Source organism: Chanodichthys erythropterus, chromosome 4 (genome assembly GCF_024489055.1).
Source record: "Chanodichthys erythropterus isolate Z2021 chromosome 4, ASM2448905v1, whole genome shotgun sequence".
Lineage (NCBI taxonomy): Eukaryota > Metazoa > Chordata > Actinopteri > Cypriniformes > Xenocyprididae > Chanodichthys > Chanodichthys erythropterus.
In genome coordinates, this window is record NC_090224.1 from 21,757,501 (window position 1) to 21,783,234 (window position 25,734).

Genomic DNA, 25,734 nt, shown 5'->3' on the forward strand with positions numbered 1-25,734 from the left:
CACGATTCATCAGATCTGACAGTTTAAGCGATTTTTTTTATTTTAATTTGAGCTGAAATGAGATTATAAAAATCATTGAGCGTTAAGTCTGTATTGTAATTTTATGCATGATGGTCTCATCAGATTTTATTGATAAAGTATTTATATATTTTTTTTTCTCTGTGTTTTGGGTTCATAATGCTACCTCAACCGTGATGGCTTGCCTTTAAATGGGAGTGTCAGTGGTTAAAACTTGCTTTACCTGTTTCATCTGTCTGGTAGTTCATTGTGAGCTGTAGGGAGAAAGAAGAGCTGCTTTTACTAAGATAACATAAACCCTTACAAAAATGCTTCTATTATAAATATAATGTATTAGATGACAGTCCCATTGGACTTTATAATCACCATGATACAGGTTGAAAACAAACATGGTATTGCCATGGTTTCTCGACATGGGAATAAATTACACTAACAAGTACGGCTTGATCACTAATAAACATACTGTAGAAAACTTTAGATATATCCAGTATGAATTATATATTGGTCCAGACTGGTTTATGCTGGTCTTTTGTCATTCTGTTCTCGACTGAGCTGGTCAAACTGGTCTTTTTGGTCAAGGTTGAACAATATAACAATGTAATATAATTATATAATTATAACTTTGTAATTTCTTGTGCTCACTCTGTTGAAAGTAACTGAAAAATGTAATTGTTTTAGATAATGAAGTCATCTGATGTTGTAAATACAAGTGCTCCATTTTACATGCATGTTTTATGCAAAGTGTCTGTACACAAATTATTTAAGAGTTAAAAAGACTGCCGAACAAAAACATTTTAGATGCACCAAATTAAGGCATAATAATAAGCCGTTGTACAAAAAATGTATGGAGAAGAGCTCTTTCAATGATATGTTTAATAATGAAAGCTTAACATTGAAAGTTGCTGTTTTTTAAAGATTGTATGCACATTTGGGAACTCTTGTGTGTAAATATCGAGCTGAAAGACACTGAACATAGTAAAAGGTATTAAACACTTAATACATAAGCATTTATTTATTTAATCTGCATTTAATACTATTCAACCACTTCTTTTGGCTGAGCAGTTGTTGTTAGGATTTGATATTCATGAGAGCTTTGTGGGTTGGATTTTAGATTTTAATGGAGAATAACGTGGTTGTGTTATTCTGTTCTCTTTATCTTCTTGGAATTGTTATTAAAGGACTGTTTATTCTTTACTCGTTCGTCTTCGTGCGATCGATACAGCCATATATGTTACAGAATACAGCTAAAAGGATTTTTTGCATCTTTTTTTCTCTCTCCCCCTCACAAATGGATCTACCTGCCATCCAACTGCATCCCATTGGTTCCGCCCAGCTTTAGTTCTTCTGTGTTCCCGCTGGTTCCGCCCAGCTCAGAGTCTCCTGTGTTCCCATTGGTTCTGCCCAGCTTGAGTTCTTCTGTGTTCCAGCTGGTTCCGCCCAGCTCAGAGTCTCCTGTGTTCCCATTGGTTCCGCCCAGCTTTAGTTATTCGTGTTCCCGCTGGTTCCGCCCAGCTCAGAGTCTCCTGTGTTCCCATTGGTTCCGCCCAGCTTTAGTTCTTCTGTGTTCCCGCTGGTTCCGCCCAGCTCAGAGTCTCCTGTGTTCCCATTGGTTCTGCCCAGCTTGAGTTCTTCTGTGTTCCAGCTGGTTCCGCCCAGCTCAGAGTCTCCTGTGTTCCCATTGGTTCCGCCCAGCTTTAGTTATTCGTGTTCCCGCTGGTTCCGCCCAGCTCAGAGTCTCCTGTGTTCCCATTGGTTCCGCCCAGCTTTAGTTCTTCTGTGTTCCCGCTGGTTCCGCCCAGCTCAGAGTCTCCTGTGTTCCCATTGGTTCCGCCCAGCTTTAGTTATTCGTGTTCCCGCTGGTTCCGCCCAGCTCAGAGTCTCCTGTGTTCCCATTGGTTCCGCCCAGCTTTAGTTCTTCTGTGTTCCCGCTGGTTCCGCCCAGCTCAGAGTCTCCTGTGTTCCCATTGGTTCACCCAGCTTGAAGTGTCCTGTGTCTCCAGAGTTCCCACAGAGTCTCCCTCTCCCACCTCCTCTTCCAAAATCAGCCAGTCCGTCAGCCCCGCTTCCGCTGATTCCCTACAGCCCCTCGGCTTCTTCTCTGAAGCCACTCTGTGGTGTGGATTTGCCTTTGCCTCTGGCCTAGTAAAGAGGATTCCCCTTCTCTGTCTCCAGCCACTGATCCCATCACTCCATTTCGGCCCATCGTCCTGTCAGCTCCGCCTTGCCTCCTCCCTCGGCTCCATCAGAGACCATCGTCCTTACGGCTCCACCGGGCTCCCTCGTCCCTCTAGCTTCACCTTGGTCAGACATCACTCTGCCTGTGCTGTGGACTTCTGAGCTGTCCGCTGCTCTCTGTCGCTCCATCCCTTCAGCTCTATCTGGCTCCGCCTTCCCTCCGGCTTCAGCCCTTCAGCTCTGTCTGGCTCCGCCTTGGTGCTCAGTCCCACTGGCTCCACCTCAGTCCTCTGGCACCCTGGCTCCACCTTGGATGCTCGTCACTGTGGCTCAGCCTCGGCCTCCAGAACCATTGGGGTCATCCGGTCCCATTTGCTCCCTGTCCTCACCTTGGGCTCCACCTCCATCGGCTCCATCTCTCCATCTCTACTTGCAAGTAAGTACTTTTTTAAAGCAAGTAGTTTAAAAAAAGCTGTGCAAACAAATGATACTGTGGTGGCTGTTACTATTTAAATCTAGCGGGTTTGATGACTTGTGTTTCAAATCCAATGATGCTGGTAATGACGACTCTCTCTGACCAATCAGAGATCTGCAATGTTTACACGTCACATTTAGTATCGGTACAGTATGTTTGGAACCTCAACCGAGGTGGTACTATTTAAGCGAGCCATACCGTTCCATACCGAGCCGTACCATGCAGTGGAAAAGCACCATTAATTCCCACACTCCTGTTTCTGTTCTTCCTGATTACATGCCCTGTGTATTTAAGCCTTGAGTTCTTTCTTTTCAGTGTCCAGTATTGTTAAACATGGTTGTGTTATTCTGTTCTCTTATGTGTATCTGTTTAATTTGTACTCGTTCATCTTTGTGTGATCAATACTGCCATATATGTGGAAAAATAGATTTTTATAAAACAGTTGACGTCTCAGCTAAATTAGTTATTGCTGGTAAAAAAGTTGAGAAAGTTAGCTTATACAAGTACCTTGCTATATAAGCACAGTAATAAGTTAAACTGGTCGGGAAAACACAAATCTGGTAGTTTTAAAAGCACAAATGCGATTATATTTCCTTAGGAAAGTTAGGTCCTTTGATGTGGATAAATTGGTACTTACAATGGTTGATGAACCTTTCATTGAATCGGTTTGAACTTTTTCTATGATTTAAATGCTAAAAGCAGATCGCAGCTATAGAAAGTTGTTAACCTTTGGGTTAAATGATTACAGGCTCTGCCTGTGTGGGGAAAAAAAAGTCCTTAGGAAGTCATTGATTATTTTAGATGATACACCTCACATCTTGTATTCAGAATTTGAACTGACATTATTGCAAAGTTAACTGATGATAAGGACAAAATATTCTGTGGTAAGAGATGCTGGTTTCCTGTATCATTGACAATAACCACTACTTTCCAACCCCTGTCATGTAAGTACAGCTTGTTTCTAGTTTGTGTAGTTTTTTTGGTGCATATGATTCTTGCATTCTGCATTGACCTCAATTGACAACATTGCACAGACACCAGAAAGATGGTAAGGGTTTCCTACGAATTTTAACAGGACTATAAATGCAATAATTCATCCATGGTTTGCTCGTTTTAGACACTGTTTAGAGCCGCAGTTGATTGCAGAAAATGATCTTTTATAATGTGATTTGGTTCTTGCATGATGGTCTCATTAGCTAGATCAATAATCACATCGAGTTCAGCCAGAAATCTTGGGGTAATCTTTGATGAAAATGACAACAGGATCACAACATCAGAAGATCAGGCCCTTCCCAACTGGGAATGCAGTGCAACTTCTCTTCCAGGCCCTTGCCATTTCTAGACTAGACTATTGCAATGCTCTTCTGGCTGGACTTCCAGCATTTTCAATAAAATACGTCTTGGTTTTGATGCAGTCGAGAATGCCCTTGGAGTGACCAATAACTGAGCACGTTTACACCTACGCTTCCCTCTGGTTGGTGGCATTTCTGAAGGTTGTAGCCTGTCCTTCTCACTAACCACTGAAGTCAGAGAAGTTGCTGCTTCCAATGAGCCTCTCAGGCTAGAATATGTTCTTCTTGGGACACTGACTTTAGCGAACAGAGCCACTGTACAAGTCACACAGGTGTTGACATGCTTTTTGACTTTGGCTAGTTCTGATTCAACACCCCTCTCCTTCCCCTTCTCAGGAAACCATAAGCATAAGCAAACTAAGACATCTCTTTCTCTCTGTCAGATGGACGGGCCAATGCGTGTGTTGGTGACGGGCGGCAGCGGGCTGGTGGGGCGAGCGATAGAGCGGGTGGTGAAAGAAGGCGAAGGTAGAGAAGGAGAAGAATGGATATTTCTGTCATCCAAAGAGGCCAATCTTGTGTAAGAAAGCCCTCATTGGAGGGTTATCACAACATATCAAATCATCACACATAACATGTACTTTATAATAAGCATGTGTTATAGGATTAGCTATAAGAGAGTTTTCATGCATGATTTACCTGTACTGCTTCAGGAGCGCTGAAGAGACGAGAGCAGCCTTCCAGAAACATCGTCCGACACACGTCATTCATTTGGCTGCCATGGTAGGCGGGCTCTACAGAAACATGAGACAGAACCTGGACTTCTGGGTAATTATTAACACTAAGTAACATAAGGTTGGAAATATCTCTGTTGAATGATTGAACTGTACATTGAATGTATTGTGTTTTTGTTTCCAGAGAAATAATGTGCACATCAATGACAACGTGCTGCACATGTCTCAGGAGTTCGGGGTGGTGAAGGTCGTTTCCTGTCTGTCTACATGTGTTTTTCCTGATAAAACCACATACCCTATAGATGAGACCATGGTAAACTCAAACACGCACTTCTAATGGTTATGTACAGCTTTGGTTTAGTTTGCACTGTTTTCTGTTCCTGTTTTGCTTGCCTTAGGTCTCTTAGTAGTTACACTCCCCATGTATTTAAGACCGGTGTTTTGTTCAGTTTGTAACAAGTGGGATAAGATGTGGCCCTTTTAGAGGGACAGTTCTATGGAGTCAAAATAATGCCGCATATATATGCAAAAAAATAAAGTTTTGTAAAAGAAAGTAAAGTTTTGCAAATGAAAATAAAGTATTGGGAGACAAAAATGAAGTTTTGCAAACAAAAATAAAAAATTGCAAAACATAAATGAAACGGCGTGAAAAGCAATGATTTTGCAATACATATTTTCCATGGTCATATTTATTAATTTATTTGCAACGCTTCTGTGCGCTGGCGTCCTCCCACAGGTTAAGAGATTGAGCTGCAATTTTCGTTTGCAAAACTTTATTTTCTTTTGCAAAACCTTATTTTTTTTGCGTATATATGCGGCATTATTTTGACTCCATACAGTTCACCCATTTATGAAAATTCTGTCATCATTTACTCACCCTCATGTCATTCCAAACCTGTAAGACTTTTGTTCATCATAACTTCACATACTTGTTTCTCTGAAAAACAATGGTACAGACAGTTATTTTACTTTGAAATATGCATTCCGTGTCAGAATGTTTAATTTGGTCTGTGTGACTCCTCCCACTGCCAATTTACCCAATAGCCCACCCTGGGTTGCCAGTTGGCAGAAAATACAGCATCCATGGAAGATGGCAAATGAACTGGGTCAGCGAAAACAGATTTTACCCAACCTAAAAACCTGGCATCCATCTAAAAATTTCTATGAATGCGAGCATATTAAAACAGGGATAAATCAACTTACAGTCGCCTTCTATTGCCAATTGCGGTCGTTCCTGTTGCATGTCCTCAATCTGGCAACCCGCATGAAAGTCGAATCTGAGGAGAAGGGGGCAGTGTAAACAATTCTCTCCAATATTTTGAATTTTGACTGCAGTACCCATTTCAACCACTAGCTGTCAATATTACACACTGCACCTTTAAAGACTGTTCTTGTCGTTTACTCCTTTGTTGTGCACTTTCATTCACTCAACTCAAAGAGTTGAAACTAAACTGTAAAAATTTTTGATGTCACAAGCATTGATGTACATGACCGCCAACATTTATATACCTGTTTGGTGTTTAGAAACTTGTCCCGTCCCATCCTGGTGAGAAATACTGATTAAAAATGCATGAATGTGAGCGATTTAAGCCAGTGGATGTCTGTTTGGTTTCATGAGTCTGTGTGCATGGATTGTGTTTCTGCTTTTACAGATGTGTTTCTCTCTTTTTGTCTCTGTGTCAGATGCACAACGGTGCCCCACATGAGTCTAATTACGGTTATGCCTACGCCAAACGCATGATTGATATCCACAACAGGTGAGTTTTGCTCTCCTGGTTTCAAAATTCATTGGTTCTTGAATGGGTGTCCAGATCACATTTCTGTTACGAAATTTTGCTTGGTGAGAATGAAGCCTACGTTTAGACCCATTATGGTTTTGTCTGCATTGTCAGGGGTGTAGCTTGACATCTGGACAGGTGGGCAAGACTGTTATACTGGTTATTCGGGTTTCTAGTTTCACATTGTTCATTCAGGCGACGTGTTTAAAGATGCTATATATATATATATGTACAGTGCCCTTCCACTAATATTGGCACCCTTGGTAAACATGAGCAAAGCCAGCTAGAAACATGAAACTGTCCAACCATGACTTCCTGTTCCACAGAATTACAAATATGAGGAAACAAAAAGGCCAAATTCCCTTAATCATTCATCATGTCGTGTAAAACCAAAGAATGTAGTTCAGCAAAAGATTGTTGAGCTTCACAAAATAGAAAGTAGCTGTAAGAAAATAGATAAAGCATTGAAAATCCCCATTTCCACTATCAGGGCAATAATTATGTGCAGTGAGGAGGAAAGTTTAAGTGGACTCTCCAAGGATCACAGCTGGAGAATTGCAGAAATTAGATCAATTAAAAAATTATCAAACACCACAAGTTGTTTGGGAGGGTTTCAAGAAAAATCCTCCTCGCTCATCCATGAACAAACTCCGGCATATTCAGTTGTCAGACACGACTGGAACTTCAAACGGGACCGGCTTCTGTGGTCAGATGAAGCTAAAAAAAGAGCTTTTTGAGCTCACCCTAATGTCGTTCCACACCTGTAAGACCTTCGTCCATCTTCAGAACACAAATTAAGATATTTTTGATGAAATCCGATGGTTCAGTGAGGCCTCCATTGACACTTTCAGATGCCCAGACATATTTAAAACAGTCATGTGACTACAATGGTTCAACCTTAAATGTTATGAAGTGATGAGAATACTTTTTGTGTGCCAAAAAAAACTAAATAATAACTTTATTCAACAATTATTCAACTAGACATTGTTGAATAAAGTCCTTATTTGGTTTTTTTGGTGCACAAAAAGTATTCTCGTAAAAGTATTCACTTCATAACATTAAGGTTGAATCATTGTAGTCACATGACTGTTTTAAATATGTCTTTAGTTGCTTTCTGGGCACTGAAAGTGTTAAATGTCTTGCTGCCAATGCAGGCCTCACTGAGCCATCGGATTTTATCAAAAATATCTTAATTTGTATTCTGAAGATGAACGAAGGTTTTACGGGTGTGGAACGACATGAGTGTGAGTAATAAATGACAGAATTTTCATTTTTGGGTGAATTAACCCTTTAATGCAATCCTGACAATCTGTCTGTGATGTTTCTAGTGATCTTATTTATCCTCTTTCTAGCAACAAAAGTTACATATAACCTCAATAATGAACAGTATACATAATGCATGCATCTTGTCTCCAAAAGCTCAGTAAAATCGTGTTCATACGTGTAAAACTTGAAGTTACTTATCTACTTACATGATGCATTTCCTGTATTTTGTGTGTGCAAAACACCCGATTACCTGATAAGACACACTTATAGTGTTGCAAAAAAGCAAGTGTGTCCAGAGCTTTATTTTGAGTTTCAATACTTTGCATTTTAAAATAAACTTCTAAATGTCTGTTCAGTAGTCCCTATGTAACAGAAGACACACTTTAGTAATTGTGGTGCTTCTAATTAAGTTATAAAAAGCATTTGCAAAATATGCATATCCTAGCATATCATCTTTGTACCAAAAAATGCGCAGCACTTTGTTTTACTACCAAATTATATGTAAAATCTACAACCCGAATTCCGAAAATGTTGGGACATTTTTTAAATTTGAATAAAATAACAACTAAAAGACTTTCAAATCACATTAGCCAATATTTTATTCACAATAGAACATAGATAACATGACAAATGTTTAAACTGAGAAATTTTATACTTTTATCCACTAAATGAGCTAATTTCAAATTTAATGCTTGCTACAGGTCTCAAAAATGTTGGCACGGGGGCAACAAATGGCTGAAAAAGCAAGAAATTTTTAAAAGATTCAGCTGGGAGAACATCTAGCAACTAATTAAGTTAATTGATATCAGATCTGTAACATGATCAGCAATAAAAAGGATGTCTTAGAGAGGCAGAGTCTCTCAGAAGTAAAGATGTGCAGAGCTGTGAAAGAGTGCATACAAAGATTGTGGAAAACAATGTTCCTCAACGTCAAATTGCAAATGCTTTGCAAATCTCATCATCTACAGTGCATAACATCATCAAAACATTCAGAGAAACTCGAAAAATCTCTGTGCATAAGGGACAAGGCCGAAGACCTTTATTGGATGCCCGTGATCTTCGGGCCCTCAGACGACACTGCATCATTCATCGGCATGATTGTGTCAATGACATTACTAAATGGGCCCAGTAATACTTCCAGAAACCACTGACAGTAAACACAATCCGCCGTGCCATCTGCAGATGCCAACTAAACCACTGTTGGTAAACACAATCCGCCGTGCCATCTGCAGATGCCAACTAAACCACTGTCGTAAACACAATCCGCCGTGCCATCTGCAGATGCCAACTAAAGCTCATTCATGCAAAAAGGAAGCCATATGTGAACATAGTCCAGAAGCGGTGTCGTGTCCTGTGGGCCAAGACTCATGTGGAAAAGTGTACTATGGTCAGAAGAGTCCAAATTTGACATTCTTGTTGGAAATCACGGACGTCGTGTCCTCCAGGGTAAAGAGGAGGAAGACCTTCCAGCGTGTCATCAGCGTTCAGTTCAAAAGCCAGCATCTCTGATGGTATGGGGGTTGTAATTAATTTAATTTACAGTTGAATGTTTTCCTCGACATCTCAGGATGCATACGGTATGGGCAGCTTGCATGTTTTGGAAGGCACTAAAGGTATATACAGATTTTAGGGGCAACAAATGTTCCCCTTTAGACGACGCCTATTTCAGGGAAGGCCTTATGTATTTCAGCAGGACAATGCAAAACCACATACTGCAGCTATTACAACAGCACTGCTTCGTCGTAGAAGAGTCCGGGTGCTGAATTGGCCGGCCTGCAGTGCAGCTCTTTCACCTATAGAGAAAAATACATCAAAGACTACAAACTCTTCAGCAGCTGGAAATCTATATCAGGCAAGAATGGGACCAAATTCCAACACCTAAACTCCAGAAACTCATAACCTCGATGCCCAGACGTCTTCAAACTGTTTTGAAAAGAAGAGGAGATGCCACACCATGGTAAACATGCCCCCGTCCCAACTATTTTGAGACCTGTAGCAGGCATCAAATTTGAAATGAGTGCATACATTTATAAATTCATAAATTTATGCTCGTTTTGTGCATAAAATTGTAAAATTTCTCAATTTAAACATTTGTTATGTTATCCATGTTCTATTGTCAATACAATATTGGCTTATGTGATTTGAAAGTCTTTTAGTTTTCATTTTATTCAAATTTAAAAAACATCCCGACATTTCCGGAATTCGGGTTGTAATTAATTTAATTTACAGTTGAATGTTTTCCTCGACATCTCAGGATCTTGAGGCACATGTTCCCGCACAAAATGCATGATGGGATATGCTTAGCCTCGAAGTGGTATTCGAGAAAGCGTGAGTTTAGTGTGGCATCTTAAAAACATGGGACGGTCTTGCGCACTTACTGTACTTCCTGTCACTCTCAAGTGACCAAGAGCACAATTGTGGGTATTTGGATAGACCCATATAGTATCCCTGGTTGTTAATCAGTTTGCACACCTATTCCGTTTTATCCTTGATTGTATTCAGGCTTGCCAGGTTTTCACAACAAAACCCGCCCATTCTGAGAATATACAGCAGTTGAATTTAATAGTTGTGGCTCTGTTGTTAATTTTAACCTTTAATATTATATAATGTACAGTAGGCCTACCCAAGAGAGAGGGTTTCCTGTATAGTTTAGCTGGAGAGAAATTATTTTTTCCTTTAGAAATACTGGCATGTACCTGAAATGTTTCCAAATACAGTGTGTGTGTTTGTCCATTAGGGCGTGTTTTCAGCAATACGGTCTGCGATACACAGCTATCATCCCCACCAACATTTTTGGACCCCATGACAACTTCAACATTGAGGACGGTCACGTGATGCCGGGGTTGGTCCACAAGACTTACCTGGCAAAGAGTAAGAGACGTGTTTATCTTTCTGGAAGGATCAGTCACATTCAGAGCGTCCCACGTGTTGGTAAATGTGTGTGTGTTTTGTAGAGGAAGGTAAACCTCTGGAGGTCTGGGGTACAGGTCGCGCCCTGCGGCAGTTCATCTATTCTGTGGATCTGGCCCGTCTGTTTGTTTGGGCTTTGAGGGAGTATGACGAGGTGGAGCCCATCATTGCGTCAGGTACTCGAGCCGTGTTTGACATGATCACACATGTTGGATCTGTTTCATCAGAGCTCAATGGCTGATCAAATATCAAGATCATGTCTCTCTTGTTTCTCTTTGTCTTTGTTTCTTTATCTCTAGTCGGAGAGGAGGAAGAGCAGTCCATAAAAGACGCTGTGGATGCTGTTGTTGAAGGATTTGGGTTTAAAGGAGAAGTTATTGTATCCTTTCACACATAAAGAGAGTCTGCAGTTATTTATGAACATAAAATAAGAAATTTTGCAGAATTTCCAGAGTTTTCCTTTTGGTGTAAACTAACCCTTTCATCCAGAAACCTTAACTAAACACTCTCAGTATGACACTAGTAGATCAGACGGTCAGATCAAGAAAACCGCCAGTAACGCCAAACTACGCAAATACCTGCCAGACTTCAAGTTCACACCATTCAAAGAAGGTGATCAATCTTCACTTCTCTGAAGACCTTCAGTGTTTACTAAATGTTTCTTCAGTAGTAGAAAAAAGTGGTGACCAAAACAAGTATCTTTATAGGTTTTTTTTTTTTTTTTTCAGCCGTCAAGGAGACGTGTGATTGGCTTGCGGCCAATTATGACATTGCCCGTAAATGAAGATCTCCACATTTCATTGGCTGTGGGGAGCATCTCAATGCTGGAAACCAATGACTGATCAAACAACTCTTAATAATTTATAAAAAGATGAAATCATTGAACACTGCCATCTTAGTCCTCTTCTTGGGTTTATTTCATGAAAACAGCACTAAGATGGCAGTGTTTGAGTTCTTTACGTATTTAGGTTTTGTTCGGATTTTTATGTGTGGCCTCTGCTATGTTTGGTGCTGTACATTTTCTTCAGTTTTTTTTATACTGGTCTGTCAATCAGAGTATGTTCTTGGTTTATTGTCTAATGATCTGCACTGTATATTTCAATAATACACTCCTGTTTTAAATGATGTTTAATGTCTTTTTTTCTATACAGAATTTTTGGAATATTTTAAGTATTCCAAGTATTTAAATTCAAACATATCTAGAATGTCTACATGTCATACATGTCTCGCTAGAAATGACAACAGAAGTGGAAAACATTGGTCAAAAACATACATTTACACACAAAATGACCAGAAAATGCTGCGTAACACGAGAATGAACCTCATTGGTTCTTGCTGAAGCTCAAACGTGCTGCGTAACACGAGAATGAACCTCATTGGTTCTTGCAGAAGCTCAAACGTGATGTGTAACACGAGAATGAACCTCATTGGTTCTTGCTGAAGCTCAATCGTGATGCGTAACACGAGAATGAACCTCATTGGTTCTTGCAGAAGCTCAAACGTGATGTGTAACACGAGAATGAACCTCATTGGTTCTTGCTGAAGCTCAATCGTGATGCGTAACACGAGAATGAACCTCATTGGTTCTTGCTGAAGCTCAATCGTGATGCGTAACACCAGAATGAACCTCATTGGTTCTTGCTGAAGCTCAATCGTGATGCGTAACACGAGAATGAACCTCATTGGTTCTTGCTGAAGCTCAAACGTGATGCGTAACACAAGAACGAACCTCATTGGTTCTTGCTGAAGCTCAATCGTGATGCGTAACACGAGAATGAACCTCATTGGTTCTTGCTGAAGCTCAATCGTGATGCGTAACACGAGAATGAACCTCATTGGTTCTTGCTGAAGCTCAATCGTGATGCGTAACACCAGAATGAACCTCATTGGTTCTTGCTGAAGCTCAATCGTGATGCGTAACACAAGAATGAACCTCATTGGTTCTTGCTGAAGGTCAAATGTGATGCGTAACACGAGAATGAACCTCATTGGTTCTTGCTGAAGCTCAAATGTGCTGCGTAACACGAGAATGAACCTCATTGGTTCTTGCTGAAGCTCAAACGTGATGCGTAACACGAGAATGAACCTCACTGGTTCTTGCTGAAGCTCAAATGTGATGCGTAACACGAGAATGAACCTCATTGGTTCTTGCAGAAGCTCAAACGTGCTGCGTAACACAAGAATGAACCTCATTGGTTCTTGCTGAAGCTCAAACGTGCTGCGTAACACGAGAATGAACCTCATGGGTTCTTGCTGAAGCTCAAACGTGCTGCGTAACACAAGAATGAACCTCATTGGTTCTTGCTGAAGGTCAAATGTGATGCGTAACACGAGAATGAACCTCATTGGTTCTTGCAGAAGCTCAAACGTGCTGCGTAACACAAGAATGAACCTCATTGGTTCCTGCTGAAGCTCAAACGTGCTGTGTAACACAAGAATGAACCTCATTGGTTCTTGCTGAAGCTCAATCGTGATGCGTAACACCAGAATGAACCTCACTGGTTCTTGCAGAAGCTCAAACGTGCTGCGTAACACAAGAATGAACCTCATTGGTTCTTGCTGAAGGTCAAATGTGATGCGTAACACGAGAATGAACCTCATTGGTTCTTGCTGAAGCTCAAATGTGCTGCGTAACACGAGAATGAACCTCATTGGTTCTTGCTGAAGCTCAAACGTGCTGCGTAACACAAGAATGAACCTCATTGGTTCCTGCTGAAGCTCAAACGTGCTGTGTAACACGAGAATGAACCTCATTGGTTCTTGCTGAAGGTCAAATGTGATGCGTAACACGAGAATGAACCTCATTGGTTCTTGCAGAAGCTCAAACGTGCTGCGTAACACCAGAATGAACCTCATTGGTTCTTGCTGAAGCTCAAATGTGATGCGTAACACGAGAATGAACCTCATTGGTTCTTGCAGAAGCTCAATCGTGATGCGTAACACCAGAATGAACCTCATTGGTTCTTGCTGAAGCTCAAATGTGATGCGTAACACGAGAATGAACCTCATTGGTTCTTGCAGAAGCTCAAACGTGCTGCGTAACACAAGAATGAACCTCATTGGTTCTTGCTGAAGCTCAATCGTGATGCGTAACACAAGAATGAACCTCATTGGTTCTTGCTGAAGGTCAAATGTGATGCTTAACACGAGAATGAACCTCATTGGTTCTTGCTGAAGCTCAAATGTGCTGCGTAACACGAGAATGAACCTCATTGGTTCTTGCTGAAGCTCAAACGTGCTGCGTAACGCGAGAATGAACCTCATTGGTTCTTGCTGAAGCTCAATCGTGCTGTGTAACACGAGAATGAACCACGTTGGTTCTTGCTGAAGCTCAAATGTGCTGCGTAACACCAGAATGAACCTCATTGGTTCTTGCAGAAGCTCAAACGTGCTGCGTAACACAAGAATGAACCTCATTGGTTCTTGCAGAAGCTCAAACGTGCTGTGTAACACGAGAATGAACCTCATTGGTTGTTGCAGAAGCTCAAACGTGCTGCGTAACACGAGAATAAACCTCATTGGTTCTTGCAGAAGCTCAAACCTGCTGCGTAACACGAGAATGAACCTCATTGGTTCTTGCAGAAGCTCAAACGTGATGCGTAACACGAGAATGAACCTCATTGGTTCTTGCAGAAGCTCAAACGTGCTGCGTAACATGAGAATGAACCTCATTGGTTCTTGTTGAAGCTCAAATGTGCTGCGTAACACGAGAATGAACCTCATTGGTTCTTGCAGAAGCTCAAACGTGCTGCGTAACACAAGAATGAACCTCATTGGTTCTTGCAGAAGCTCAAACGTGCTGCGTAACACGAGAATGAACCTCATTGGTTCTTGCAGAAGCTCAAACGTGCTGCGTAACACGAGAATGAACCTCATTGGTTCTTGCAGAAGCTCAAACGTGCTGCGTAACATGAGAATGAACCTCATTGGTTCTTCTTGAAGCTCAAATGTGCTGCGTAACACGAGAATGAACCTCATTGGTTCTTGCAGAAGCTCAATCGTGATGCGTAACACAAGAATGAACCTCATTGGTTCTTGCAGAAGCTCAAACGTGCTGTGTAACACGAGAATGAACCTCATTGGTTCTTGCAGAAGCTCAAACGTGCTGCGTAACACTAGAATGAACCTCATTGGTTCTTGCAGAAGCTCAAACGTGCTGCGTAACACGAGAATGAACCTCATTGGTTCTTGCAGAAGCTCAAACGTGCTGCGTAACACGAGAATGAACCTCATTGGTTCTTGCAGAAGCTCAAACGTGCTGCGTAACATGAGAATGAACCTCATTGGTTCTTGTTGAAGCTCAAACGTGCTGCGTAACACGAGAATGAACCTCATTGGTTGTTGCAGAAGCTCAAACGTGCTGCGTAACACGAGAATAAACCTCATTGGTTCTTGCAGAAGCTCAAACCTGCTGCGTAACACGAGAATGAACCTCATTGGTTCTTGCAGAAGCTCAAACGTGATGCGTAACATGAGAATGAACCTCATTGGTTCTTGTTGAAGCTCAAACGTGCTGCGTAACACGAGAATGAACCTCATTGGTTCTTGCAGAAGCTCAAACGTGCTGCGTAACACAAGAATGAACCTCATTGGTTCTTGCAGAAGCTCAAACGTGCTGCGTAACACGAGAATGAACCTCATTGGTTCTTGCAGAAGCTCAAACGTGCTGCGTAACACGAGAATGAACCTCATTGGTTCTTGCAGAAGCTCAAACGTGCTGCGTAACACGAGAATGAACCTCATTGGTTCTTGTTGAAGCTCAAATGTGCTGCGTAACACGAGAATGAACCTCATTGGTTCTTGCAGAAGCTCAAACGTGCTGCGTAACACGAGAATGAACCTCATTGGTTCTTGCAGAAGCTCAAACGTGCTGCGTAACACGAGAATGAACCTCATTGGTTCTTGCAGAAGCTCAAACGTGCTGCGTAACACGAGAATGAACCTCATTGGTTCTTGCAGAAGCTCAAACGTGCTGCGTAACACGAGAATGAACCTCATTGGTTCTTGTTGAAGCTCAAATGTGCTGCGTAACACGAGAATGAACCTCATTGGTTCTTGCAGAAGCTCAAACGTGCTGCGTAACACAAGAATGAACCTCATTGGTTCTTGCAGAAGCTCAAACGTGCTGTGTAACACGAGAATGAACCTCATTGGTTCTTGCAGAAGCTCAAACGTGCTGCGTAACACGAGAATGAACCTCATTGGTTCTTGCAGAAGCTCAAATGTGCTGCGTAACATGAGAATGAACCTCATTGGTTCTTGCTGAAGCTCAAACGTGCTGCGTAACACGAGAATGAACCTCATTGGTTCTTGCAGAAGCTCAAACGTGCTGCGTAACACGAGAATGAACCTCATTGGTTCTTGCAGAAGCTCAAACGTGCTGCGTAACACGAGAATGAACCTCATTGGTTCTTGCAGAAGCTCAAACGTGCTGCGTAACACGAGAATGAACCTCATTGGTTCTTGCAGAAGCTCAAACGTGATGCGTAACACGAGAATGAACCTCATTGGTTCTTGCAGAAGCTCAAACGTGATGCGTAACACGAGAATGAACCTCATTGGTTCTTGCAGAAGCTCAAACGTGCTGCGTAACACGAGAATGAACCTCATTGGTTCTTGTTGAAGCTCAAACGTGCTGCGTAACACGAGAATGAACCTCATTGGTTCTTGCAGAAGCTCAAACGTGCTGCGTAACATGAGAATGAACCTCATTGGTTCTTGCAGAAGCTCAAATGTGCTGCGTAACACGAGAATGAACCTCATTGGTTCTTGCAGAAGCTCAAACGTGCTGCGTAACACGAGAATGAACCTCATTGGTTCTTGCAGAAGCTCAAACGTGCTGCGTAACACGAGAATGAACCTCATTGGTTCTTGCAGAAGCTCAAACGTGCTGCGTAACATGAGAATGAACCTCATTGGTTCTTGCAGAAGCTCAAACGTGATGCGTAACACGAGAATGAACCTCATTGGTTCTTGCAGAAGCTCAAACGTGCTGCGTAACACAAGAATGAACCTCATTGGTTCTTGCAGAAGCTCAAACGTGCTGCGTAACACGAGAATGAACCTCATTGGTTCTTGCAGAAGCTCAAACGTGCTGCGTAACATGAGAATGAACCTCATTGGTTCTTGTTGAAGCTCAAATGTGCTGCGTAACACGAGAATGAACCTCATTGGTTCTTGCAGAAGCTCAAACGTGCTGCGTAACACGAGAATGAACCTCATTGGTTCTTGCAGAAGCTCAAACGTGCTGCGTAACACGAGAATGAACCTCATTGGTTCTTGCTGAAGCTCAAACGTGCTGCGTAACACGAGAATGAACCTCATTGGTTCTTGCTGAAGCTCAAACGTGCTGCGTAACACGAGAATGAACCTCATTGGTTCTTGCTGAAGCTCAAACGTGCTGCGTAACACGAGAATGAACCTCATTGGTTCTTGCAGAAGCTCAAACGTGCTGCGTAACACGAGAATGAACCTCATTGGTTCTTGCAGAAGCTCAAACGTGATGCGTAACACGAGAATGAACCTCATTGGTTCTTGCAGAAGCTCAAACGTGCTGCGTAACACGAGAATGAACCTCATTGGTTCTTGCAGAAGCTCAAACGTGCTGCGTAACACAAGAATGAACCTCATTGGTTCTTGCTGAAGCTCAAACGTGCTGCGTAACACAAAAATGAACCTCATTGGTTCTTGCAGAAGCTCAAACGTGCTGCGTAACACGAGAATGAACCTCATTGGTTCTTGCAGAAGCTCAAACGTGCTGCGTAACACGAGAATGAACCTCATTGGTTCTTGCAGAAGCTCAAACGTGCTGCGTAACACGAGAATGAACCTCATTGGTTCTTGCAGAAGCTCAAACGTGCTGCGTAACACGAGAATGAACCTCATTGGTTCTTGCTGAAGCTCAAACGTGCTGCGTAACATGAGAATGAACCTCATTGGTTCTTGCAGAAGCTCAAACGTGCTGCGTAACACGAGAATGAACCTCATTGGTTCTTGCAGAAGCTCAAACGTGATGCGTAACACGAGAATGAACCTCATTGGTTCTTGCAGAAGCTCAAACGTGCTGCGTAACACGAGAATGAACCTCATTGGTTCTTGCAGAAGCTCAAACGTGCTGCGTAACACGAGAATGAACCTCATTGGTTCTTGCAGAAGCTCAAACGTGCTGCGTAACACGAGAATGAACCTCATTGGTTCTTGCAGAAGCTCAAACGTGCTGCGTAACACGAGAATGAACCTCATTGGTTCTTGCAGAAGCTCAAACGTGCTGCGTAACACGAGAATGAACCTCATTGGTTCTTGCAGAAGCTCAAACGTGCTGCGTAACACGAGAATGAACCTCATTGGTTCTTGCAGAAGCTCAAACGTGCTGCGTAACACGAGAATGAACCTCATTGGTTCTTGCAGAAGCTCAAACGTGCTGCGTAACATGAGAATGAACCTCATTGGTTCTTGCTGAAGCTCAAACGTGCTGCGTAACACGAGAATGAACCTCATTGGTTCTTGCTGAAGCTCAAACGTGCTGCGTAACACAAGAATGAACCTCATTGGTTCTTGCAGAAGCTCAAACGTGCTGCGTAACACGAGAATGAACCTCATTGGTTCTTGCAGAAGCTCAAACGTGCTGCGTAACACGAGAATGAACCTCATTGGTTCTTGCTGAAGCTCAAACGTGCTGCGTAACACAAGAATGAACCTCATTGGTTCTTGCTGAAGCTCAAACGTGCTGCGTAACACGAGAATGAACCTCATTGGTTCTTGCTGAAGCTCAAACGTGCTGCGTAACACGAGAATGAACCTCATTGGTTCTTGCAGAAGCTCAAACGTGCTGCGTAACACGAGAATGAACCTCATTGGTTCTTGCAGAAGCTCAAACGTGCTGCGTAACACGAGAATGAACCTCATTGGTTCTTGCTGAAGCTCAAACGTGCTGCGTAACACAAGAATGAACCTCATTGGTTCTTGCAGAAGCTCAAACGTGCTGCGTAACACGAGAATGAACCTCATTGGTTCTTGCAGAAGCTCAAACGTGCTGCGTAACACGAGAATGAACCTCATTGGTTCTTGCTGAAGCTCAAACGTGCTGCGTAACACAAGAATGAACCTCATTGGTTCTTGCAGAAGCTCAAACGTGCTGCGTAACACGAGAATGAACCTCATTGGTTCTTGCAGAAGCTCAAACGTGCTGCGTAACACGAGAATGAACCTCATTGGTTCTTGCAGAAGCTCAAACGTGCTGCGTAACACGAGAATGAACCTCATTGGTTCTTGCTGAAGCTCAAACGTGCTGCGTAACATGAGAATGAACCTCATTGGTTCTTGCTGAAGCTCAAACGTGCTGCGTAACACGAGAATGAACCTCATTGGTTCTTGCAGAAGCTCAAACGTGCTGCGTAACACGAGAATGAACCTCATTGGTTCTTGCAGAAGCTCAAACGTGCTGCGTAACACGAGAATGAACCTCATTGGTTCTTGCAGAAGCTCAAACGTGCTGCGTAACACGAGAATGAACCTCATTGGTTCTTGCAGAAGCTCAAATGTGCTGCGTAACACGAGAATGAACCTCATTGGTTCTTGCTGAAGCTCAAACGTGCTGCGTAACACGAGAATGAACCTCATTGGTTCTTGCAGAAGCTCAAACGTGCTGCGTAACACGAGAATGAACCTCATTGGTTCTTGCAGAAGCTCAAATGTGCTGCGTAACACGAGAATGAACCTCATTGGTTCTTGCTGAAGCTCAAACGTGCTGCGTAACACGAGAATGAACCTCATTGGTTCTTGCAGAAGCTCAAACGTGCTGCGTAACACGAGAATGAACCTCATTGGTTCTTGTTGAAGCTCAAACGTGCTGCGTAACACGAGAATGAACCTCATTGGTTCTTGCTGAAGCTCAAATGTGCTGCGTAACACGAGAATGAACCTCATTGGTTCTTGCAGAAGCTCAAACGTGCTGCGTAACACGAGAATGAACCTCATTGGTTCTTGCTGAAGCTCAAACGTGCTGCGTAACACGAGAATGAACCTCATTGGTTCTTGCAGAAGCTCAAACGTGCTGCGTAACACGAGAATGAACCTCATTGGTTCTTGCAGAAGCTCAAACGTGCTGCGTAACACGAGAATGAACCTCATTGGTTCTTGCTGAAGCTCAAACGTGCTGCGTAACACGAGAATGAACCTCATTGGTTCTTGCAGAAGCTCAAACGTGCTGCGTAACACGAGAATGAACCTCATTGGTTCTTGCTGAAGCTCAAACGTGCTGCGTAACACGAGAATGAACCTCATTGGTTCTTGCAGAAGCTCAAACGTGCTGCGTAACACGAGAATGAACCTCATTGGTTCTTGCAGAAGCTCAAACGTGCTGCGTAACACGAGAATGAACCTCATTGGTTCTTGCTGAAGCTCAAATGTGCTGCGTAACACGAGAATGAACCTCATTGGTTCTTGCAGAAGCTCAAACGTGCTGCGTAACACGAGAATGAACCTCATTGGTTCTTGCTGAAGCTCAAACGTGCTGCGTAACACGAGAATGAACCTCATTGGTTCTTGCAGAAGCTCAAACGTGCTGCGTAACACGAGAATGAACCTCATTGGTTCTTGCAGAAGCTCAAACGTGCTGCGTAACACGAGAATGAACCTCATTGGTTCTTGCAGAAGCTCAAACGTGCTGCGTAACACGAGAATGAACCTCATTGGTTCTTGCAGAAGCTCAAACGTGCTGCGTAACACGAGAATGAACCTCATTGGTTCTTGCAGAAGCTCAAACGTGCTGCGTAACACGAGAATGAACCTCATTGGTTCTTGCTGAAGCTCAAACGTGCTGCGTAACACGAGAATGAACCTCATTGGTTCTTGCTGAAGCTCAAACGTGCTGCGTAACACGAGAATGAACCTCATTGGTTCTTGCAGAAGCTCAAACGTGCTGCGTAACACGAGAATGAACCTCATTGGTTCTTGCAGAAGCTCAAACGTGCTGCGTAACACGAGAATGAACCTCATTGGTTCTTGCAGAAGCTCAAATGTGCTGCGTAACACGAGAATGAACCTCATTGGTTCTTGCAGAAGCTCAAATGTGCTGCGTAACACGAGAATGAACCTCATTGGTTCTTGCTGAAGCTCAAACGTGCTGCGTAACACGAGAATGAACCTCATTGGTTCTTGCTGAAGCTCAAACGTGCTGCGTAACACGAGAATGAACCTCATTGGTTCTTGCAGAAGCTCAAACGTGCTGCGTAACACGAGAATGAACCTCATTGGTTCTTGCTGAAGCTCAAATGTGCTGCGTAACACGAGAATGAACCTCATTGGTTCTTGCAGAAGCTCAAACGTGCTGCGTAACACGAGAATGAACCTCATTGGTTCTTGCTGAAGCTCAAACGTGCTGCGTAACACGAGAATGAACCTCATTGGTTCTTGCTGAAGCTCAAACGTGCTGCGTAACACGAGAATGAACCTCATTGGTTCTTGCTGAAGCTCAAACGTGCTGCGTAACACGAGAATGAACCTCATTGGTTCTTGCTGAAGCTCAAACGTGCTGCGTAACACAAGAATGAACCTCATTGGTTCTTGCAGAAGCTCAAACGTGCTGCGTAACACGAGAATGAACCTCATTGGTTCTTGCAGAAGCTCAAACGTGCTGCGTAACACGAGAATGAACCTCATTGGTTCTTGCAGAAGCTCAAACGTGCTGCGTAACACGAGAATGAACCTCATTGGTTCTTGCAGAAGCTCAAACGTGCTGCGTAACACGAGAATGAACCTCATTGGTTCTTGCTGAAGCTCAAACGTGCTGCGTAACACGAGAATGAACCTCATTGGTTCTTGCTGAAGCTCAAACGTGCTGCGTAACACAAGAATGAACCTCATTGGTTCTTGCAGAAGCTCAAACGTGCTGCGTAACACGAGAATGAACCTCATTGGTTCTTGCAGAAGCTCAAACGTGCTGCGTAACACGAGAATGAACCTCATTGGTTCTTGCAGAAGCTCAAACGTGCTGCGTAACACGAGAATGAACCTCATTGGTTCTTGCAGAAGCTCAAACATGCTGCGTAACACGAGAATGAACCTCATTGGTTCTTGCTGAAGCTCAAACGTGCTGCGTAACACGAGAATGTAAACCTACTACAAAAGGTTTACATGCTTCAAAGGTCAAAAAACACTTTCATTTTCTGATAATATTCATTGCACATTTTCCAGTGATTCTCAAACAACTCATTTGAAGATTCAGTCTCTCCGAGAGCTGCTCTGCTCTAATTGGCCAGGTGGCACAGTCTGTTGTGATTGGTCTACCACTTACAGCGTCTGTCGGAAAAGAAACGCCCATTACCATAACTGAACTTCAGCTGCGGAGACTTCCTAAAGCTCCTAAAGACAATAACAATGGTGTCAATTATCAATTCAAATGCAAGTCTGATGATGAAACATTGGAAGAACTAGTTATTCAACATCACAAGGATGTCTTGAGTAGGACGTTTCTCAGTTGTAAGTTTTTACTCAGTTTGCCATAAAATATGAGTCATTGCAACTGTAATTCCTCTTCATCAGCATTAACTGATGTTTGCATTGTAGGGGAATTTACAGTTAAGACCCAAAGACCAGATATGATGAATGAAGACCCGGAGGCAGAGATGAAAAAATAAATTGAAGGAAAATTTACTGATGAATACTTTGCAGTTTCATTAGCAGAAGGGACTCACAGGGAGTTCGTAAGCCGACTCCTGTACATTCACATTTCCACAGCAATTATACCTTACACAAGTCACTAAACTACATCATAACTTCAGGACTGATAGGCAGAAACACATCTCCATGGTTTAGGCACGAAGCGACCAAGGTCACAGATATGCATTTCTGTGCACTAGTTTGTCTACCTCTCCAAAACAGGGTCTGTGAAAAAAATTCTAGCACAGATACACAGCAACTTCAAGGTTGAAGTTGTTGAGTTCTAGCTCTAATCAGGAACTTTCCCAAAACATACAGATAAGTTGTACTCTCAGCGAAAGGTTCAGACAGTATTCATCATGATTCTCTAGTGTTTGAAGATGAAAAGGAAAATAAATGCTTTAAATGCCCCTTTTCACAAGATGTAATATCAGTCTCTGGTGTCTCCAGAATGTGTGTGTGACGTTTCAGCTCAAAATCCCCCACAGATCATTTATTATAGCTTGTCAAATTTGCCCCTATTCGGGTGTATGCAAAAACACTCAGTTTTTGTGTGTGTCCCTTTAAATGCAAATGAGCTGCTGCTCCCGCCCCCTTTCCAGAAGAGGGCGGAGCTTTAACAGCTCAACAACAACAAAGCTGGAGAATCTCACGCAGCCAAAATGAGGAAAGTGTTCAGCCTTACATTGTTCAAACCGGAGTCGACACTGATGGAGAGACTCAGGAAGAAGTTACAACTTTTAGACGTTTCTGAATGGTTAGTGGATAAATTGATGTAGTTGCTGTGGAGTTGATTCAACTCATCCACTAGCATGTGCCGTCATGTTCATCTTTTGTGCAAATCCAGCGTTGAATTGACGCTGCCATATTTCTCCTTTCAACCCAAATTTGGGCCAAATATGGACAAACCCAGCCGTTGGGTTAAAAACTTAATTAGAAAATTTAACCCAACGGCTGGGTTTGTCCATATTTGGCCCAAATTTGGGTTGAAGCATGGCTTATCTTGAAAAACAAAGACAATTTGATGTTTGTCGTAGGAGAAGTCACATTGCAGGACTGTGCGGCAAATCTTCGGACACTGCCAGAATTTCGTTGATCGCAACGGTCATAATCGGCTGTCAGTGAACATGTCAAACTCACTCACTTATTAAGACAGTGACTTGCTGCCACCTACTGGCAGTTTAGTTTCATATTTACAGTACATTTATTTAAAAAGTTAAAATGAGAAAAAATTCCATATTTAAATATTGAATTAAAAATTATGTAGACAAATTGTAAATGCTGTGTAAATATATTAATGCCACTTCTCATTCTGTCACCTCTTTATTGCAAAGATGGATTTTGTTGATAATGATTTCATTCTATGTTGAATCACACTTTGGCAGTTGTATTTTTTATGTCTGCTGGAAATAAAAAGGAAGCGGCGAAAAAAGAAGGGAAAAGTATGCAGTCAAAATAATGCCGCATATATACGCAAAAATAATAATAATAATATGTTTTGCAAACGAAAATTAAAGTATTGAGGAAAATAAATGTGCTTTTTGCAAACAAAAATAATTGCAAAAGAAAATAAAGTATTGGGAGACAAAAATGAAGTTTTGCAAAGAAAAATAAAGAATTGCAAAACATAAATGAAAAGCAATGATTTTGCAATACATATTTTCCATGGTCATATCTATTAATTTATTGGCAACGCTTCTGTGCGCTGGCGTCCTCCCACAGGTTAAGAGATTTTAAACAAACACTGTTAATACATGTGCAGTTAACCAAATGAAACAATACACATTTTAATGCTATAAAAGTGTACACATCGAGAGAAATAAATGCCAGATGTTCATGGTAACAACTTCTTTAACTTGAGCAAACACTGCTATTACACATATACATTTGTTAATAAAACGAAAACATGCATGTTTTAATGCTATTGAATAAAAAGAAGCGATCCACTCGCAAGCCTCTGCTCATCATGACAGTCCCTGGATCAGTGAGCTGCGTCTCGGGCCGATGACGTCACTTCCAGGGAGGCATCTTGTACACGCCCCCGTCCCATGACTCCACCCCCCACATCAAAACAGTGCCACAAAGCGAGACGCGCAGAAAATGAAGCGCAAAGGGAAAACGGCATCGCAAGCTCAAACTAGACTGACACGCAAAATAAAAGCAGCGTTGCAAATAAATTAATAGATATGACCATGGAAAATATGTATTGCAAAATCATTGCTTGCAAAATTGCAAAATTATATGTGCGGCATTATTTAGTATATGGAAGCCCGTTTCCGCCACTAAAAAACATTAAAAAAATGAAATGAAAGAAATGAATTGCGACTTTTTATCTCAGAATTCTGACTTTTTAACTCGCAATTGCGTGATATTAAGTCAGAATTCTGAGATATAAAGTCGCAATTGCGAGTTATAAAGTCAGAATTCTGAGATATAAAGTCAGAATTGCGAGTTATAAAGTCAGAATTGCGAGTTATAAAGTCAGAATTGCGAGTTATAAAGTCAGAATTGCGAGTTATAAAGTTGCAATTGCGAGATATAAAGTCAGAATTGTGAGATATAAAGTCAGAATTGTGAGTTATAAAGTCGCAATTGCGAGATATAAAGTCAGAATTGCGAGATATAAAGTCAGAATTGCGTGACAAATTCAGAATTGCGAGTTATAAAGTCAGAATTGTGAGTTATAAAGTCGCAATTGCGAGATATAAAGTCAGAATTGTGAGATATAAAGTCAGAATTGCGTGACAAATTCAGAATTGCGAGTTATAAAGTCAGAATTGTGAGTTATAAAGTCAGAATTGCGAGATATAAAGTCAGAATAGCGAGTTATAAAGTCAGAATTGCGAGTTATAAAGTCAGAATTGCGAGATATAAAGTTAGAATTGCGAGATATAAAGTCAGAATAGCGAGTTATAAAGTCAGAATTGTGAGATATAGTCAGAATTGCGATTTATAAAGTCAGAATTGCGAGATATAAAGTCAGAATTGCGAGTTATAAAGTCAGAATTGCGAGATATAAAGTCAGAATTGCGAGATATAAAGTCAGAATTGCGAGATATAGTCAGAATTGCGAGTTATAAAGTCAGAATTGCGAGATATAAAGTCAGAACTGCGAGATATAAAGTCAGAACTCGAGATATAAAGTCAGAATTGCGAGATATAAAGTCAGAATTGCGAGTTATAAAATCAGAATTGCGAGATATAAAGTCAGAATTGCGAGATATAAAGTCAGAATTGCGAGTTATAAAGTCAGAATTGCGAGTTATAAAGTCGCAATTGCGAGATATAAAGTCAGAATTGCGAGATATAAAGTCAGAATTGCGAGTTATAAAGTCGCAATTGCGAGATATAAAGTCAGAATTGCGAGATATAGTCAGAATTGCGAGTTATAAAGTCAGAATTGCGAGATATAAAGTCAGAACTGCGAG

The 25,734-nt window shown here is 41.8% G+C and overlaps 1 protein-coding gene across 2 annotated transcripts in view; it reads left to right on the forward strand.

The window, feature by feature from the left end:
• LOC137018640 (GDP-L-fucose synthase-like) overlaps positions 1–11,732 on the forward strand; it is a 13,983-nt gene extending 2,251 nt beyond the window's left edge. Inside the window, exons 1-10 of one of the 2 annotated variants that reach the window (XM_067383330.1) lie at positions 4,274–4,292; positions 4,404–4,540; positions 4,674–4,788; positions 4,879–5,007; positions 6,378–6,451; positions 10,476–10,609; positions 10,693–10,824; positions 10,948–11,027; positions 11,161–11,260; positions 11,377–11,732. In XM_067383330.1, coding sequence (XP_067239431.1) covers positions 4,404–4,540; positions 4,674–4,788; positions 4,879–5,007; positions 6,378–6,451; positions 10,476–10,609; positions 10,693–10,824; positions 10,948–11,027; positions 11,161–11,260; positions 11,377–11,432 — 957 coding nt within the window. In that variant the 5' untranslated portion in view covers positions 4,274–4,292 and the 3' untranslated portion in view covers positions 11,433–11,732. Of the gene's footprint in view, positions 1–4,273; positions 4,293–4,403; positions 4,541–4,673; positions 4,789–4,878; positions 5,008–6,377; positions 6,452–10,475; positions 10,610–10,692; positions 10,825–10,947; positions 11,028–11,160; positions 11,261–11,376 lie in introns of those variants that run through there. The other variant, XM_067383329.1, reaches the window with a different exon arrangement.
• Positions 11,733–25,734: the final 14,002 nt, after the last annotated feature.